The following is a 17,704-nucleotide window of genomic DNA, read 5'->3' on the forward strand; positions in this document are numbered from 1 at the left end:
ATTTCTATGAGAATATACTGTATTATTTGGACTAACCTTTCCTAAGATCTTTTATCATCTCCTTCACATCCTATCACTGCTATCCTAGTGTGTCAAATGGCAAAACTGAAACAATTTAATAATGTGTTTGATGTACTTTATTCAAGGGAAGACAATCCATAGTTTGAGGGAGTACCTAGTGCCTTATGAGCACTTCCCAAGGTATTTTCCCAAGAGCGATTTCTATAAAATATTAGAAGAGGCAGCCCCAAAACAGGGCATGATTGGCTAGGAGGTCCTCCGGTTTTTTCTATGGTAACATAAGCTGCCTATAGCCTTACAGTGAGGTGTTTTCCATAAGTGCAGGATGATTTAGGTTTAGATTTGTGACATGGGTGGGGCCACTGGAGTGGCTTCCTTCTGGGTCCCAATATACCAATTAACAATCACTAATTAGGTTTTTTAAATTAAACTGGTTTCCCATCTGTGGAAAGATGTCCAGAACAATAAGAGGAAAATGGAGATCAAGAAACAAGGAAGAAAACATTTGGGATCAGGATTGGGATGGGTGGAGTGAAGATAATGGATGGGAGCTCCAGGGTGAAGAAGAGAGAAATGGGGATAGGACACTAGAGGGGAATGTTAATAAGAGCATTTTCCACTTACCCAGCTTTACTTATCCTGGTCAAGTCTCTGATTGTGATACATCAGCTTGTGAACTCCCCACTAGTTAGCTAGAATCATCACAAGCATATTCTCTAGATTCTGAATACAGGAACTCTTCTTGTGAGACCTTTCCTCACAGGGGGTGCTACCCCTCCAGCTTTACCGGTTAATCCTAGCATCTGCTGGTATAGACCCAGTAAGGTCTGTGTTTCCTTTTATGCATGCTGTCTCAAAATAAGTAACCAAAGGGGGAACTGCTTCTTAGACAATGAATTTTTCTACAAGGAACGATTACAGATATATGCACAATTAAATTCTTTGGTTTTATAAGAAGTGTGGGAGTACCAAAGACTGAATTTTAGGAAATTCCTACCTTGCTCTATCGTTCAGCATTTAGATAGAACTTGGTGTCGTCTTTGCTCTTTAGCCTATTTGATTTTTATTTCTACAGACAGTAATTTAGTTATACGTGGTATAAATTCATACTGCGTGTTCCTGCTTTAGCTTTCTATTGTCTACGCTTACTAAGTTCTCATACATTCAGCGGTTTCTCCGTATTCTCCAGCGATGGTGTGTTTTAGTTTTTCCTCATTTTATCTGGCTAACATAACTCTGTTTTAGGCAAGATCCTTTTAAAAATAAAGCTTTAACATTAATATAATATTTAAATTTTCAGTATAAAACATCAATTGAAGGAAACTTTTTTTTTTTTTTAAATCAGAAGGAATTTTTGCTTTGTAAAGGGTTTTACCATAGTAGTATTTTAAACACTCTGCAGGGCCCTCTGGAAGCCAGTCTATTTGCTGCCTGGTGTTGCCTTTTCTGGAAAAGGATTGAAAAGAACTGTTGCATGTCTGAAATTCTCAAGTTTCCAAAAGTCCCTTTCAGAATCTACACAAAAACTTTAATCTACCTTTGGATTTTCTTGAGTTAAGCAGACCTTTTTAAGAAGTCTCCTATTCAGAATGATCTCTTTGAATTACCCAATTTTGTTATTTTTTTAATTTTAAAAATTATAATAATTTTTCATGCCTCTTCAGCCATATTAGACTCTAATTTTTTTTTGAACTATCTTGGACACCAAATTAACATTAATTAGTAAGAGAAGGAAAATAAATTTCAAATTGCAAATTACAGTCTTGCTGATAAGTTTTATAGCAAAATCCTTTTCAAGTCATGATTCTGCACTGTTCTTGCTTACTGTAATGCCTCAATGAAATGTAAATGGAAATAAGAGATGCTGTCTATAAGTAAATAAATATTTTTCACTGACTTATGAATAGTATTTCAAATATGGGTGCTGAGTTTTATGTATTTCTGACAAAATATGTCAGTCACCACTCTTTATAAATTAGCGTTCTCATAATTCTTCTTTCAGTTTTATTGTCCTGAATTCATTTTCTCTTTTCTCAGAGGATGTACTGAGTAAAGATGCCGGGGAATGTGCAATATGCCTTGAAGAATTGCAGCAGGGAGATACTATAGCACGACTGCCTTGTCTATGCATATATCATAAAGGGTAAGTTTATTTTTATGTTAACCAAGTTGATATTAGAGTAAAAAGTGCTTCTCAAAAGTTTCAAACACATTGTCCTTAGGGCTAAAAAGTTTTCTTCTTCTTCTTTTTTTTTTTTTTAAAGTTTTCTTCTTAATTGAAACTCCCTCTCCCTGTTTCTTTAAAAAATAATGAGCTTTTTATTTCCTGCTAGAACTAAGATTTAAGCCCCAATCTGTTTGTAACCAAATAATCCACCATTTGTTAAACATTTACTATTACTCAGGTATTGTCTATAACAGCTTAGCTAGGTTATCTCATGTAAATCTTGTAACAATCTCATTTTATAATTGAGGGAATAAGCCGAGGAACAATAGGAAATCTCTCCAAGGTCATGTGGCTAGTAAATGGAAGACCTGAGATTTTAGCCACGTCTGTTTGGCTCCAGCACCCATCTGGATTCTCATAAAGTATTCTTGGTTTCAGAGTAACGCAGGACAATTTTTAGATTAAAAAATTAGTTAAGGTAAACAAAAAAATAGAAGACTGTAACATTTCAAAGCAGTGAAAGGAATAAGGTAGAATTTTATTTAAAGGCGGGAGTGGGGGAAAGCATAGAGAACATAATAAATAATACAAAATAAGGAGGCGAAAATAAAACTAGTATCAGTAATTTTAATAAATCTAATAAATAAGACAGACTTACCAGTTGAAAGCAGATTGAAAGATTGGGATAGGCTTTTGATGAGTGACACACTTAAACATAAGGATATAGAAAAATATGAAAGTGAAGATAGAAAACTATGTCTAGGCAAATATTAACTACAGGCAAACTGACAAAGCTAAATTGATATCAGACAAAATAAATTTTAGAAAAATATTACTAGTATGATATGATAAAAGTATATAAAATTTAGTTTTTTAGGGGATCCCTGGGTGGCTCAGCGGTTTGGCTCCTGCCTTTGGCCCAGGGCACAATCCTGGAGTCCCGGGATCAAGTCCCGTGTCAGACTCCCACCGTGGAGCCTGTTTCTCCCTCTGCCTGTGTCTCTGCCTCTCTCTCTCTCTCTCTCTTTCTCTCTCTATGTCTATCATGAATGAATGAATGAATGAATGAATGAATGAATGAATAAATAAATAATAAATCTTTTAAAAAAATTTAGTTTTTTAGTGAACCAAAGGACACAGTCTCAAGGTAAAATATTTAAAGAACTATCAAAAAAAATTGACAAATATGTCATAATAATGGAAAATTTCAACATAGTCCTCATTGAGTCAAACAGAAATACACAAAATGAGTCAAGACCTAGAACAATCAAGCAATACAGCTCACAGGTTTGTCTAATGGGTGTATGTATATCTGCACCTAGCAATTGATACATTTTCTTTTCAAGTACATATGAAGCATACAGAAATTAATGGTGTACTAGGCCATAGAGCAAGTTTTAGCAAACTACAAAAAATTGGTGCCATATAGAAAACTGTTCCTTGGCCAGTTATATGTCAGTAATAAAAGATGAATAATCTTCACACATGCTTCTAAGTAATTTGTAGATTAGGGAAGAAATGTAATGGAAGGGCCCCTGGGTGGCTGAGTTGGCTAAGTGTCGGATTTTGGCTCAGGCCATGATCTCAGGATCATGAGATCAGTCCCCACTTGGTCATAAGATTGAGCATCCCTGATGGAAACCTGCTTAAGATTCTCTCTCTCCCTCTTTCTGTCCCTCCCTCTCTGTGCATATATGCACGTGTTCTCTCTCTTTACAAAAAATTAAAATTAAAATTAAGGACTTAGCAGGGTTGCCAGATATGAGCTCAATTGAAAATTAGTTGCATTCATATCTCAGTAAGAAAAAATAACCTTTTTTTTATAGAATAATAACATTAACAGCCTCAGAAACTACAATAGCTGTGATGTTAAGAATACATGCTACAAAAGATACTCAAGATTGAAAACTTCACTGAAAGATACAGAAGATCTAAAGTTTAAGTATACCATCTTGTGGTTAGGAAGACTCAATGTCATAAAAATGTCACTTAACCCCAAATTATGTAGTTAATATTATCCCATTCAAATCTCAACTAGTTTTTTCATGTAATTTTACAAGTTTCTAAAATGTACATGGATGATATCCATATGGTAAGAACAGTCATACTCATGAAGAGGAAAACTGCTGGGGGACTTGCCCTGTACAAATATATTATAAGACTATTAATTCAGACAAATGTGAAATAGGCATAGGAATAAAGTCCATAAACACTTGTGCATATATGAGAGACAGCATAGCATGGAGTTTAAGAGCATGTACTCTTGGGAGTTAAGCTTTCCCCCCATATCCCAGCCCTTCCACTAGTTCATTGTGTGATATGTTATTTAGTTTTTCCCTCAGGGAAGGAAAATGAGGCGATAGTACCAATTTCATAGAGTTATGAGGTTTTAAGTGGGTTAAATTTTAGAAAGTACTTGCACATAATAGCTGCTATTACATAGTAAATGAATAAAAAAAAATTGATTTGGCAGAGGTGGTATTACAGCAGTAGAAAAAGAATGAACAACTCAGTGAATGGTACTGAGATCAGTTGGTTATTGTTATAGAAAAATAGTTGAAGCCTTATTTTATAGTTGAGATAAGAATCAGTTCCCAGTTGACTAAACATATGCCTAGGGAAGCCAAAATCTTAAAAAATGGAGAGAAATATTCTTGACCTCTTGGTAAATATTTTTAGGGCTAAGATACCTCCCACCCCCAATAGAAACTTGAAAGAAAAATTGATAAACTTTATAAAATTTAAAACTTTCTTGCATCATGATACTGTGAAAAAGTGAAAACTAGACCTCAGACTGAATTTTTTTCACTACACATAACAATTTATTGGGATGGTATCTGAAACAATATTCTCCTTCAGTAACTTTGTGTAATGGGTTTAGCTCATTGCAGTTGGTAAGTTGAACAACAGTGACAATATAATGAGATTATCATACTGGTTCCTACAGAAAATAACTCAGCACATTAGTGTTTTGCTGCATCAAATAAAAACAGATGAAAACGTAAATGGGAACAAGCTATGAGAGAATACAGCGTAGGTATACCTTGTTTTGTTGTGCTTCATTTTATTGCACTTCACAGATACTACCTTTAAAAAAAAATGTAGGGTTTCTTGCAACCCTGCATAGAACAAGTCTATTGGTACTATACTGCCAACAGCATTTGCATCCTATTTATGTCTTTGTGTTATGTTTTGGGTAATTCTCACGAAATTTCAAACTTTTTCATTATTTGTTACGGTGATCTGTGATTGTGACTTCTAAAACCTCAGGTGGTAGTTAGCCTATTTTCGCAATAAAGCATTTTTAATTATCTAAATTTATTTAGATAAATAGATAAATAGATTTATCTATTATGCATATAGTTTGAGACATGATGCTTTTGCACACTTTAATAGTAAAGTGTGAACATGCACTGGAAAACAAAAAAAATTATTTGACTTATTTTATTGCAATATTTACTTTATTGCCATGTTCTGGAATTGAACACACCCAGTATATGAGGTGTGCCTGGTACTATAAGAATACCCATCCATGGAACATTCTGACACCCAGTTCAGTTAGGCCATGGGATTTATTTGGAAGTGCTTGCTTACTTCGTTCATAGTTCTCAAATTTTGTGCATTGGGCTTTTGTCCCCATATTAATATTAACCCTTCCTTAGTCCTCTATTTTTAAGTAACCTATACACCCAACATGGGCCTTGAGCTCACAACCCTGAGATAGAGTCCCATGCACTACCAACTGAGTCTTTATGTCAAGCTGATTTCACCTTTAAAAAAAAAAAAATCTGGGATCCCTGGGTGGCTCAGCAGTTTAGCGCCTGCCTTTGGCCCAGGGTGCAATCCTGGAGACCCGGGATCAAATCCCACGTCGGGCTCCTGGTGCATGGAGCCTGCTTCTCCCTCTGCCTGTGTCTCTTCCTGTCTCTCTCTCTCTCTCTCTCTCTCTCTCTCTCTCTCTCTCTCTCTCTCTCTGTGTGTGTGTGTGTGTGTGTGTGTGTGACTATCATAAATAAATAAAAATTAAAAAAAAATAAAATAAAAATCCTATATCTACAGTGGTATTTTATTTATCTGGAACAAACAGAGCTTTGTTCTGGTTACAAGGTTGCATTATTGGAGTGGTGTGCCTTAACGTGGTTTTCCCATAAACCCTGTTAGTTTTAGTATATGTCTGATTTGGTAGAAAACAAGGATCATCAAAAATGTGTATACTATATTATAGCTGAAATATTTGGATAATTTGTGTAAATCTATTAAAAAAAGGCAAAATAGAAAATTTGGCAAAAGTTGTTAAGTCAATTCAGAAAAAAAAAGAAGAAGAAGAAGAAGAAGCCCAGATGGCCAGGAAACATACAAATGTAAGTTGTTATACTTGGAGAATAGTTCTGTAATAGCTATGTGCTGTATATATTCTACAGCTCAGTAATTCATCTCCTGTGTGTAATCCCTGGAGGAATTCTTGATCTTGTGCTCTAGGACAGTGCTGCTACTCAGTGTGCAGGTCCGGGGTGAAATAAAGGAGCTTGAGTCAGAATGTAAATCAATATAATACTGTCTTCGTTGAAAAAGACTTGCAGTGATCAAAAAAATAAAAATAAAAAGTGTGTTTAGAGGCAAAATTAATGGGTATTCTGACTCAAAAGCTCCTTATCTCATTGAGAAATGGTAACAGACCGCTCATGGATTAGTACTGTATTTGTGGGCCACTCTGAGTAGAACAGCTCTAAGAGACATGTATAAGATGTCCATGGAATCATTGAAAGTGTCCATCAGTAAAAGAATGGACACATAAATTGCAATATGCTTGTATTTATGGAATATTACATACAATGATAATTTCTCAATATGAGTCAAAATTACATGGCTGTAAAATAAGTGCCCATTTTAAATCACAAAGGAACCGTGAATTGTTAAAATATCTGGAGTATTTTGTTTAGTACTTATTTTTTTTCTGAGAGGGAGGTGAGGGGCAAGGGTAGTGGGAGAGGGGGGAAAGAGAGAATCTCAAGCAGACTCCACTCCCAGTGGGGAGCCTCACAGCCCTGTGATCATGACCTGAGGTATAACCAAGAGTTGTACTCTTACCTTGAGTGAGCCACCCAGGCACCCCTGTTCAGTACTTAATTTTAAAGGATATTCCAGTAAACCAGAGGACAGCTAGAGCCAAGTAAGTAGATAGAGAACAGGCTGAAAACCATCTCTAAAGCCAATTTGGGCATGATTATTTAGACAAGTCTTAATGGCAACAAATTATTTTAGATATTTAAAAGAATATTATGTGGATGAGATATGTTACTTATTTTCCTTTTTGTTTCATTATTTTTACCCACCAAACTATCCTATAAGGTGATATGAGAATAATACATAATAATTTTGCCTGTAAGCATATCAGCCAAGCCTTCTAGCTTTGTGGCATATTCAAATTTGAGAATGTGTCAACAGTGAGAATGTTGAGCAGCTTAAATTCTACTTGGGTAACTTCCTAGCTGTTGGGAAGTTACTTAACCTTATTAAGGTCTTGCCATTTATCACACTGAACTAGAACTTTCTGCAGTGATGAAAATGTTTCGTATCTTTGCTGTCTAGTAGAATAGCCAGTAACCATGTATGTGGCTTTTGAGCATTTGAAATACGGTAGTGTGACCAAGGAACTGCATTTTTCTTTAATCATGAGTTTAAATTTAGCCACATGTGGCTTGCGGCTACTGCATTAAACAGTGCAGATCTAATCACAAAATACTTTATAAATGCAATTAGATGATGGTATATTTGTGTATGTATATGTATTGTAGAATGGGATAGAATTAAAATCAAAGGCTATATTTATATGTGAGTATTGAAATACAGTCTTTTAGGGGCACCTGGGTGTGTTAGTGGTTGAGCATCTGCCTTCGGCTCAGGTCATGATCCCGAAGTCCTGGGATCATGTGCTGCATCAAGCTCCTCACAGGGAGCCTGCTTCTCCCTCTGCTCATGTCTCTGCCTCTCTCTGTCTCATGAATAAATAAATAAAACCTTAAAAAAAAAAGGAATATAGTCTTTTAAAAGATGATACAGTTAAGAATTAGAATTTTAAAATGGTTTGATTACATTGATTAGGGACATGAACAGATTGATATTTGCATGAATGAATATTTTGAAGAGAGAAATATCTGTCCACGTTTGTCACTTAATTTTGAATACTGCTTAAGTGGTAGTACTTTAGATTCTCTTTTGGTAAGGGTTGTTCTATTTAAACTACTTTATAGTGTAACTTTGCAAAGGTTGTTTCCTTAACTTCTTTGAATAATCAAAATGTGGGACGCCTGGCTGGCTCAGTGGGAAGAGCATAGAGCATGCCACTCAGTCTTAATTGTGAGTTCAAGCCCCATGTTGGGTGTAGAGATTACTAAAAATAATAATAATAAATTAAGATCAAAGTGTAATAAACAGATCTTCATCTTTTACTTACATATGGCAAATATGCTTATTTAAAATATTTTTTCTGTAAATATATATTAAGGTCAAGAAGTAAGAATTTTTATTATGGCTATTATCTAAATAATTAAACATAAGTATTTCAGTTTTTCTGGTTTTGTTCTTTTCTAGCTGCATAGATGAATGGTTTGAAGTAAATAGATCTTGCCCTGAGCACCCTTCCGATTAAGCATCAGCTTCCTGTTTTATAGGTAATTCTCTGTTTTTCTTTTCTAATTGCTTATTAAATTGTTACCTGGGTTATACATTCTTAGCCATCATTTTTATTCATTCACTTATTTATTGGAGTGTTTGTGTGTACATCCGTCTGTCCATCTGTGTCCCAGACATTGGGTTAGGTTACTGTGTAGAAAACTCACATGGAAAGAGAACATAGAAAACAAGTATATTGATTCCTGAAGAAAGTCTCATATTGAGTAACTTCTCCATTCTTGGTACTTTAAAACACATTAGCTTATTTAATTTTAGGTTAGTGCTTAAATCTGTGAAATATATGATTGGTATGAACTTCACACATGTACATATATGTAGTCATTGTAGTACATGTTACCCTGTTTTACTACTAAGAAATCTGAGGCCCAAAGTAATTAATTCCATGACTTTAAGAAGCAGTATGCACAACAGTCCAAGGTCATGCATTTAGGAAACAGAATCAGATTCTGTACTCTTACCCAAACTTTACAAGTATGTTCTTAGGTAATGCAGTATAATATTATAATTCTAATCATAATAATTAGTTGGCATTTATGTTGCATTATTATGTGTCAGACATTGTTGTAAACATTTTACACCTATTAATAACTCATCTAATTATTGTAACAACCCTTTGAGCTCAGGACTCTTGCTATTCCCATTACACAGATGAGGAAACAGAGTTATAGAGAGGTTAAGAAACTTGACTTGTCAAGCTAATTCCTAGGTAGAACTGGGATTTGAACCCAAGCATATTGGCTCCTAAGATTGTGTTCTTAACTATTTTGCTGTAATTAAGTAGGAGCATTTTCTTCAAAAAGTTGCGTCATGTATTCATTCATTCATTCAGTTTAATCTTGCACGTTAGTATATCTTCAGCCTGTTATATAGTGTGTGTGTCTATATATAGTAGAAGCAAAATGGAAAAAAATTGAATTTTAAACCAAATACAGAATGTTTTGCTCTGCTGATATCACTTATTCGTTATCCTGCATTATCTGAAAGTGTTCAGTGAATTGAATGATAAACTCACTTGACTATTGCTATTTTCCATATTCCATGAAGTGAGTTAAATGAATAATTTAGCTTTGAAAAAGTAACTTCACATATATGAAAAGCTTTTTGTGAGAAGACTTGCAGAACTGACATAAAGCATTGGGTTTTTACATCAAGGCAGAACATTTTAGCCAGCGCTGGAATAGTTTCAGGAATTGGAGCCTCTATGTTCAGAGACTTAAGATGGTAACCAACAAGTCTTTACTGAATGGCTAGGCCTGAAGACAGAAAACTGGAGCAGATTGTTGCCCTTAATGAGGATAATTTAATAGCAGCAGATTAGAGTATTGAAAGAGGAGATTTGAGGTCACTGAAGAGCTGTTTGTTATAGCAACCAAAGTAAGAACTGCAACATGAAATGAGACCTCTTCACAATTAAAGTGGGTCTCCATGGGAAATGTGAAAGCCATTGTAAGCTGGAGGGTACGAGAAGACTATTAGCCTTTGGAACTTTTACTGTGAGGTGATTCACATCATATTGACACACCAGAGGTGTAAATTGGGATAAGATTGCCGTGTAAAGGAAGTGTGGCAGTAGAATGATACTTTTGAGTATATGTGTAGGTATGTTTGGATTTCACGATGAGCAGGTTTTTTGAAGAGGAAGATGCTTTTGGTGTATCTTTAGTGTAACCTTACGTCTGGGCCAATAAACTAAAATTATGACTAAAATTATAGAAGCATTTTAAGAGAAGTACTAAAAACTAATGCTAATAAATGAAGTTTTTATCTTAGTATTTTACATACCAAGGTAATAGGTCTAAAGTTTTCACCTATAGGTAAAATGTATTTTAGAGGCAATAAACTTTTTTGTGTGAGGTGGGATTTTATGGTCATCAAGTTTTTATTTCATGGTCCAATCAGCTAAATTTTTCCTTTAGTGTCACAGTGAGCCCATGGATATAAGGAACATGAGTCTCCTCTGGTAGTCAATATGCATGTTGGTCTTAAATAGCATTTCATTTTTCTTACCTTAGGTATCAGTATTTTCTTTTTACTGACTTTTTTTTTTTTTTAATAGAATCTGAGTGGGACACCTGGGTGGCTCAGTGGTTGAGCCTCTGCATTTGGCTCAGGTCGCGATCCCAGGGTCCTGGTATCCCACATGGGGCTCCCTGCAGGGAGCTTGCATCTCCCTCTGTCTATGTCTCTGCCTCTCTCTGTGTGTCTCTTATGAATAAATAAATTTTAAAAATCTTAAAAAAAAAACACACCTGAGTTTGCTGGCACTTGCCCTTAGAAGTCTTATAAATCAATGGACTCTATTGGTCTTGAAGAGTCATTTTTACAAATGTACAGTTATGGAATATTTTGACTCAGATTTTTGTTTCTGTTCTGACTGCTCTTATTTATCAAATGATAAATTTCTCCTATCCCTTTTGCTGTGCCAGATTAAATGTGTGCATTTGAAGAGGATTTATAACTAGAAGATTAGAAAAAAAAGGGAACATCTAGCAGCATGTGCAGCATTTCTGATACTCTTCAGCATAAGTATTTAATGGATGGTCCAAGATAGAGATCCGTAACTGTCTAAGGTTTTGATTAGTTAGAAATTGTTTACTGTTTTTACTTGAGGTTGTTCGTTATTTAGGGAAAGGTTAATAGGTGGTGTGTAGGTGCTTGTGTGTTGTGTGTTTGCTGTACTCTGGAGTGGTCTTTATTGCAGAGGGGAAATGACTCTTATGTGGTGGCTATTTTTGTGACTATTTTAAGCTTTAATTGGTCCTTCTGTGACCTTTATCTGTTCTTTTGCAGAACACTAATTTTAGGAGTTTTTAGAACAGTAAGTAAGTATCTGAAAGCGTCTTGCAACTAAAGCCTTGTTCCTAGGGGAAATGGATCTTCTACTTTGATTTGTATTAGTATCATGGACTACTGCTTAAACCTCATGCATCTGCTTCTGCGCAGGTTTTCTTGTCTTTCCAAGATGCTTGAAAAACTGAGAGGACATGAGGATCTGTCTCTGGAGAAAGAAAACAAAACTGCAGGCATACTCAGCCCGAAATCTGAGTTCTGTGACTCTTGGTGATGCAGAGATGGACAATCATACAGGGAATAACCCTGCTGAAGAGAGGACAGTTGCCACAGAACTCACTGTACCAAACATGCATATAAAGGACACACAGGGATTTTGAAAATGCTGCACATCCCTTAATAGTCATCTACATAGGTAACGCTGATAAACATTTTGTATTCAGACGCCAAAGTTAACTGATTTAGAAGTTGATTTTATTAAGTTGTCTAGAGCCGCGCCACTAGTTGTGTTTTGACTTGTATTTTAGTTGGGGGGTCACTTTATTTTCCCCAACATGATGTTTCTGCATTCATCTCTTCTTAAACTGAAGACCACATAATGTACTTCTTATAAACTAAAGTCTTAAATGTGAAACCAAGATATGTAATCAAGCAGTAAAACATTCTCTGAATGTAGACCATGATCTCAAGTTCTTCTGTTTTTATCCCCAGGAGTATAAAATAGACTTCTACGTAGGAGAGCTAAAACATGGTAATGTTTGAAATTAAAGGTTGAACAGTATCAGAATGCAGTCCAAAGAGTAAATCACGTTACATAATGACATTTTAATGAACTAAATCTAAGATTGTCTATTGAATTGCGATTAAATGTATTATTTCCTCTTAAGTAAAACTGCTCAGTAGTTCATCAGTAATGAATCATCCTGCAGCTATGCAACTTTTTAAAAAATACAAATTACCAATTTTAAGTGCTGCCAGCTATAACTTTGTTTTAACGGGTATTTTTATTTGTTCTTTTCATGTAATTATTTTATTGTGCTTTGCATCTCCAGTTTCCCACATTTGGGTAGAATGTTTAGGAGGTTAGTAACTTATGAAAAGGGTAAAATAAAATTTTCTTGGGTGGAACTTGGAATAATTTGAGAGACATTTTATATACTTCTAAAAATCTGAATTTAATTGGGATGCCGGATTTATAGCAATTTGCATCTTTAATTTTCCAGGTAATCTGGAGGTTAGTGTTTGATAAATGATTTTTTAAAGCAAATATGAAGATTTTGTTAATTTATAATTTATTAATATGTTATTACTGTAATTGAAAATGTTACAGAGACTTTTAAATTCAGTCTTGTGTAGAAAGAAATGTATTAAGCAAAATTATGTGAATAAATATTCCCACAAAATACATCTGAATGGTTAAAAAATACTGGAAGAGAGCTATCAGGGCTTACAGTAGTGAATGTCTTTTTTTTTTTTATACAAAAAGATACCAATATGTAGATTTCATATTTTCAACGTACAGGGAAAATGTTATCAGTGAACATTTAAGCAGTGCACTTTACTTGATATAATTGAAAGTTGCACAGTACTGTTTCCTTATTTTAAGCTTGCTTTATTTAAGCATTTGCTTTTCTATTTAATGCTGCTACTCTTATTCTCAATTTTTTTTCCCTGTTCTGCTTCTGTTTCATACTTTTTGAAAGGGCACGTTCAGGAGCAACTGCTGCTACCCAGAAAAATTGGTGGTTTTGAAGCAATTGAAAGAGTTTTTCATTGCTTTCTGTGTAATTCTAGACCAGATAACATTTTCCTTAAAGTTATGCTGTGAAATGCCTTTTGTTATGCTGCAATTGATGAAAGCATCCCAAGCCTCCTTTGTGACAGCTGACAGCATGATTTCATAGGTGCTTTTTAAACCAGTTTTGGGAAGTAATTTTCCCTTAAGGAAAATATCCTTTCCTTAAATTTTTTTCTGTTATCATGAAATCTGAATATGAATCCATTTTGTTTCACATTTTTAATTTTGTAAGCTTTCACACAGAACACACATAACCACTCACCCCAGGAAAAAACCTCTTAGAATATTCTGTGAATAATTCATTTTTTTCTATACTGGTATATTGTTATAGTAAGAATTGTTTTGTCATCTTCCATTCTTAAAGATAGAGATTAACTCTGCCTCTGGTAATGACCTATTCATATTCTCCTGGAAGTTGATTTTTCTGATACGATTTCCTCCTTGACTTTTAATCTTCTAATACTTCGTTCTTTCCCATCTTTGTCCTGTCCGGCCCTTTAGCCCTCTTGGTCTCTCTCAGCCTCTGACTGCCCCACGGTTCTGTGCTGCAGCTGCTGCGGTAGAAGCTCCTGTGCTTTAGAAGAGAGTTCAGTGTTTATCTATGTCGAATGCGCCTTGGTTATTCTATTTGTCTAGAACAGTATTAACTTAAAAAAAATCTGTTGATAGCAATCCCTTTTTTTGTTAAAATTGACAGAGGTTAGCGTTTTTTACTTTAAGTTCAGTCTCCATCAGTGATTCCCTAAAGTTGAGAATTTAGAAATTGAAGAATAAGTTTTTATAGCCCAGATACTCCGGTTTTTACTCAAAGTCGCTACCCTGGAAAATATTATAATATTCTACACAATGTCACTTACAATATTTGTAAATCTGTGTGTGGACACTGAATAGTCTAAGTAGGATATAAAAATCACATTAGATATTTAAGTATGTAGCTTGAAACTACTGACAACGGGGTATTATGGAGACAAAATAAAGATTGAAAACCTAGATTACCAAATTGGTGATAGCTTTCTAGAATCTTTGTAAATACATGTTTTCCAGTAAGATCGCACTCGCGTATTTAGAAAGCAAGATGTTCTGAAATTTCACTTTAGTGCCACTCTTTATAATGGGCTTATGCCAATTTTGACTCCTCATTTTTCTTTCATCTGGCTTTTTGGGTTTTTTTGTTGTTGTCAGAATGTGTAAGAGATAGTAAGATTATTCTTACTTTTGACTTTTTGCCAGAGAAATTAGACTAATCCTCATCTTAATCTATGTTTTTTCTGATCTGGTTATAAATCCGACATAGATTGTATTTTAAGAGCAGTGTCTGTGATTGAAATATAAATAATGATTTCTATAATGATTTTCTTGTGATAGTTGAACAACATTTAAAAGGCCATGTTGTAAACTGTTGCATGCTATTTGGGTTTTGGTTTCTTAGTGCAAATCTTATATTTCTTTTAAAATGTTAAAGTTACTTTAGTTCTCACCTGCTAAACACACTTTATTAGAATGTAATTCAAAATGCCCGAGGGTGCTGCACCATCAGCATGTTTGCAATATGTATTTTGAGAAGATTTCAGGTTAAAAATGTTTTAGTGAAAATGGCAGATTCCTTTTCAAAGCTTATTTTTCTTTCTAAATTTGGGTATAGTGAAGTTTAAGAGCAGTCATTTAAATTAACATACTGTATAGCAAAACTAAGAGATACTTCTTTAAATGAAAAAGATAGTAAATTAAGTGTAAATAATACCTAGTTTTATTTACCACCTTGGAGAGTTGAAGAAAGAAAAGTTCCTAACAGTAAGCTACTATGTTCGAACAAAGCATGAAACTCTTTTTAAAAACTCAATAATTGAATTTCCTGTGATTGATAACCCATATTTATGCATCGAAGATAATATCCACATCATATTTTTCCACAGAGGAAGTTTCCATATAAATCAGATTATTGGGAACTTTGTAAAACTGCGTAGAGGTAAATGTTGCTTATTAATTGTGAATACAGTTTGTTAGTTGCAGGAAATCTTCCAGTGCATTGGGGCCATTTTCTTGCAGTTTTATCTATCCTGAGGTGAACTCAGTACATATTGAGAATGTGTTAAATGTGAAATGTCCCTTGTTCTTGTACAGATACTTTTGAAGTTTTAAAAAATTCTAGCATGCCAATATTTTGTCTTTGGCCCATCACCTCCACCCCTTAATTGAAATGTATAACTTCTGATTTTTTTCTTTGCTATATTGTGAATACTAATAATAGTTAAATTGTCTGTTTTATTGTCTACTTCTCTATCCAGATCTTTTCATTCTAAAACTATATTGCTACTTGGTTTTCTGTAGAGGAAATTGCTATTTGGTGTACTAGTGATTCTAATTGGGGAGCAGCTGACTGGGTAAAAACTTTTGGTAATAACTGACCGAGACAGTACTTTGAGTGCCATGTTCTGTGAATACTCTGCTTAAGCTGGGAAGCCGAATGTTCTTTTTAAATCACAGAATTCTTGAATTGAATTGGAAATACCTAGTCTTTGAAGTCCAGCTGATTCTCTGGAAAGAATTAAAAGCACTGAGGAAAACCAGATATGTCAATATTAAGTTTTAACTGAAACATTACTATATTTAAGAGAGTTTGTATACTTTCAGATATTTAAGCCATCATTAATTTTAGACCAATTGCTAAAAATAAGATCAATTGTTGATTGCTTGTTTATAGAGAAGGAAAGAGCAGTATGGCATAAACTCACATCCCAGTAATAAAGGAAAATTTTTAAAGTGATATTAGTATCTGTCAGCCAGCCTTGCGCTTCTTAGCTCTGCCCTGGACTGTGAGATACCTGTTAGAACCCCAAGTCTTAGAATCAAAAGTGACTGATTTCTCCTATTATAAATTTTCATGCCTGTCCTTTTGATTTGATATGCTGAGATTGACAAGTACCAATGGTTTCTGTTTACAAACTTATAGTTCTGCCTTTGCCCTGGTGCTAGCATCTTGAAAAGGTTACATTTTTAGTAGCATTTTGAGCACCTATGTGCATATGATACAGTTAACAGATCCTTTAGGGAGATTAAAAGAGAGTTTGGAATTTGATGATGGTATTGATCTTTAATACAGAAGTCCATTACATCTTATTTCTTTGCAATGACTATATGAGTATCAGTTTTTTTAGAAAACCACAGTAATAATAGATATTGACTTCATTGCTTTTGTTCATGATTTCAACAACTCTTCTGTAATACCTCTTAATTTCCTCTATTAGAAAGTATTTTCCTGTTAAATTAAAATATCCAAAGGATCCATCACAAGAAATATAGAATATGTATTAGGAACAGCTTGTATGTTCTAAACTAAAATGGAACAGTTCATTACTGATTTTTTTAATAAATAAAACTTCCATATGATCTTGCCAAATTATCCTCTTATTTAGAAATAGAAAATAAGAGAATGTTTCCAAGGAAATTTGTCATATCCACTGTAATGTCTAGAAGTTGATAGTATATTACAGTAAAACTGAGAATTATCTGATTGCTGAAAGGTTACCATGAATGAACATGTCACAGTTTCTTTAACTATTTTTTTATGCCCATTTAGTTGAATTTCTGTAACAACTTAAGAAACAACTGTAGTGGTAATGAACCAAGAGTAACCATAAGTAAAAATGTACTTTGAAATTTCTAATGTGAAACCCAATTTGTAAAAATTTTTTAATTGAGATATGATTGTAGTAGAGCTATTAAGTTTTGGGGAGGGATGGTCTATCAGTGTATAATCATAACTTTACAAATTTAGATTGTACTTGGTAGTGTTACATTATGTTTTGAAAAGAAGAATATTAATCTTTGGAAGCACAGGTTTCACGATATAAGGCTACTGTTTGTAGCACAGTGGTTAAGAACATGGGTTCCAGAGCCAGACTCCCTGGTTTTGCTATGTCTGTGACATTGGATGAGATGCTTAACTCTCTGTGCCTTGCCTTTGCCTATAAAAAGAGGTAAAACTACTGCCTACCTCAAGGTTTTTGTGAGGATTCATTGGGAAGGTACATGTATGCACCACAGACACACAACACGTTAAGCACTTAATAATGTTAGTGGTTATTATAGACAATAAAAATATTTGTGCCCGTCTATGAATAAATTGTTATTCTCTCCAGTCATAAGATGCAGGATTAACGTCTTAGACTCTAGCTGATGTGCTTTTAAAACCTACGCATATAATAGAGGACATTGTGGATTCTGTTCTTCCTTCA

At 34.4% G+C, this 17,704-nt stretch overlaps 1 protein-coding gene across 1 annotated transcript in view; it reads left to right on the forward strand.

Moving 5' to 3' along the window:
* Positions 1 to 16,856, forward strand: part of ZNRF2 (zinc and ring finger 2) — a 96,169-nt gene extending 79,313 nt beyond the window's left edge. The window contains exons 3-5 of the mRNA XM_055314583.1: positions 2,059 to 2,164; positions 8,780 to 8,859; positions 11,825 to 16,856. Of these exons, the coding sequence (XP_055170558.1) occupies positions 2,059 to 2,164; positions 8,780 to 8,837 (164 nt within the window). The 3' untranslated portion in view covers positions 8,838 to 8,859; positions 11,825 to 16,856. The remainder of the gene's footprint in view (positions 1 to 2,058; positions 2,165 to 8,779; positions 8,860 to 11,824) is intronic.
* Positions 16,857 to 17,704: the final 848 nt, after the last annotated feature.

Source organism: Nyctereutes procyonoides, unplaced genomic scaffold (genome assembly GCF_905146905.1).
Source record: "Nyctereutes procyonoides isolate TBG_1078 unplaced genomic scaffold, NYPRO_anot_genome, whole genome shotgun sequence".
In the NCBI taxonomy this organism is placed as follows: Eukaryota; Metazoa; Chordata; class Mammalia; order Carnivora; family Canidae; genus Nyctereutes; species Nyctereutes procyonoides.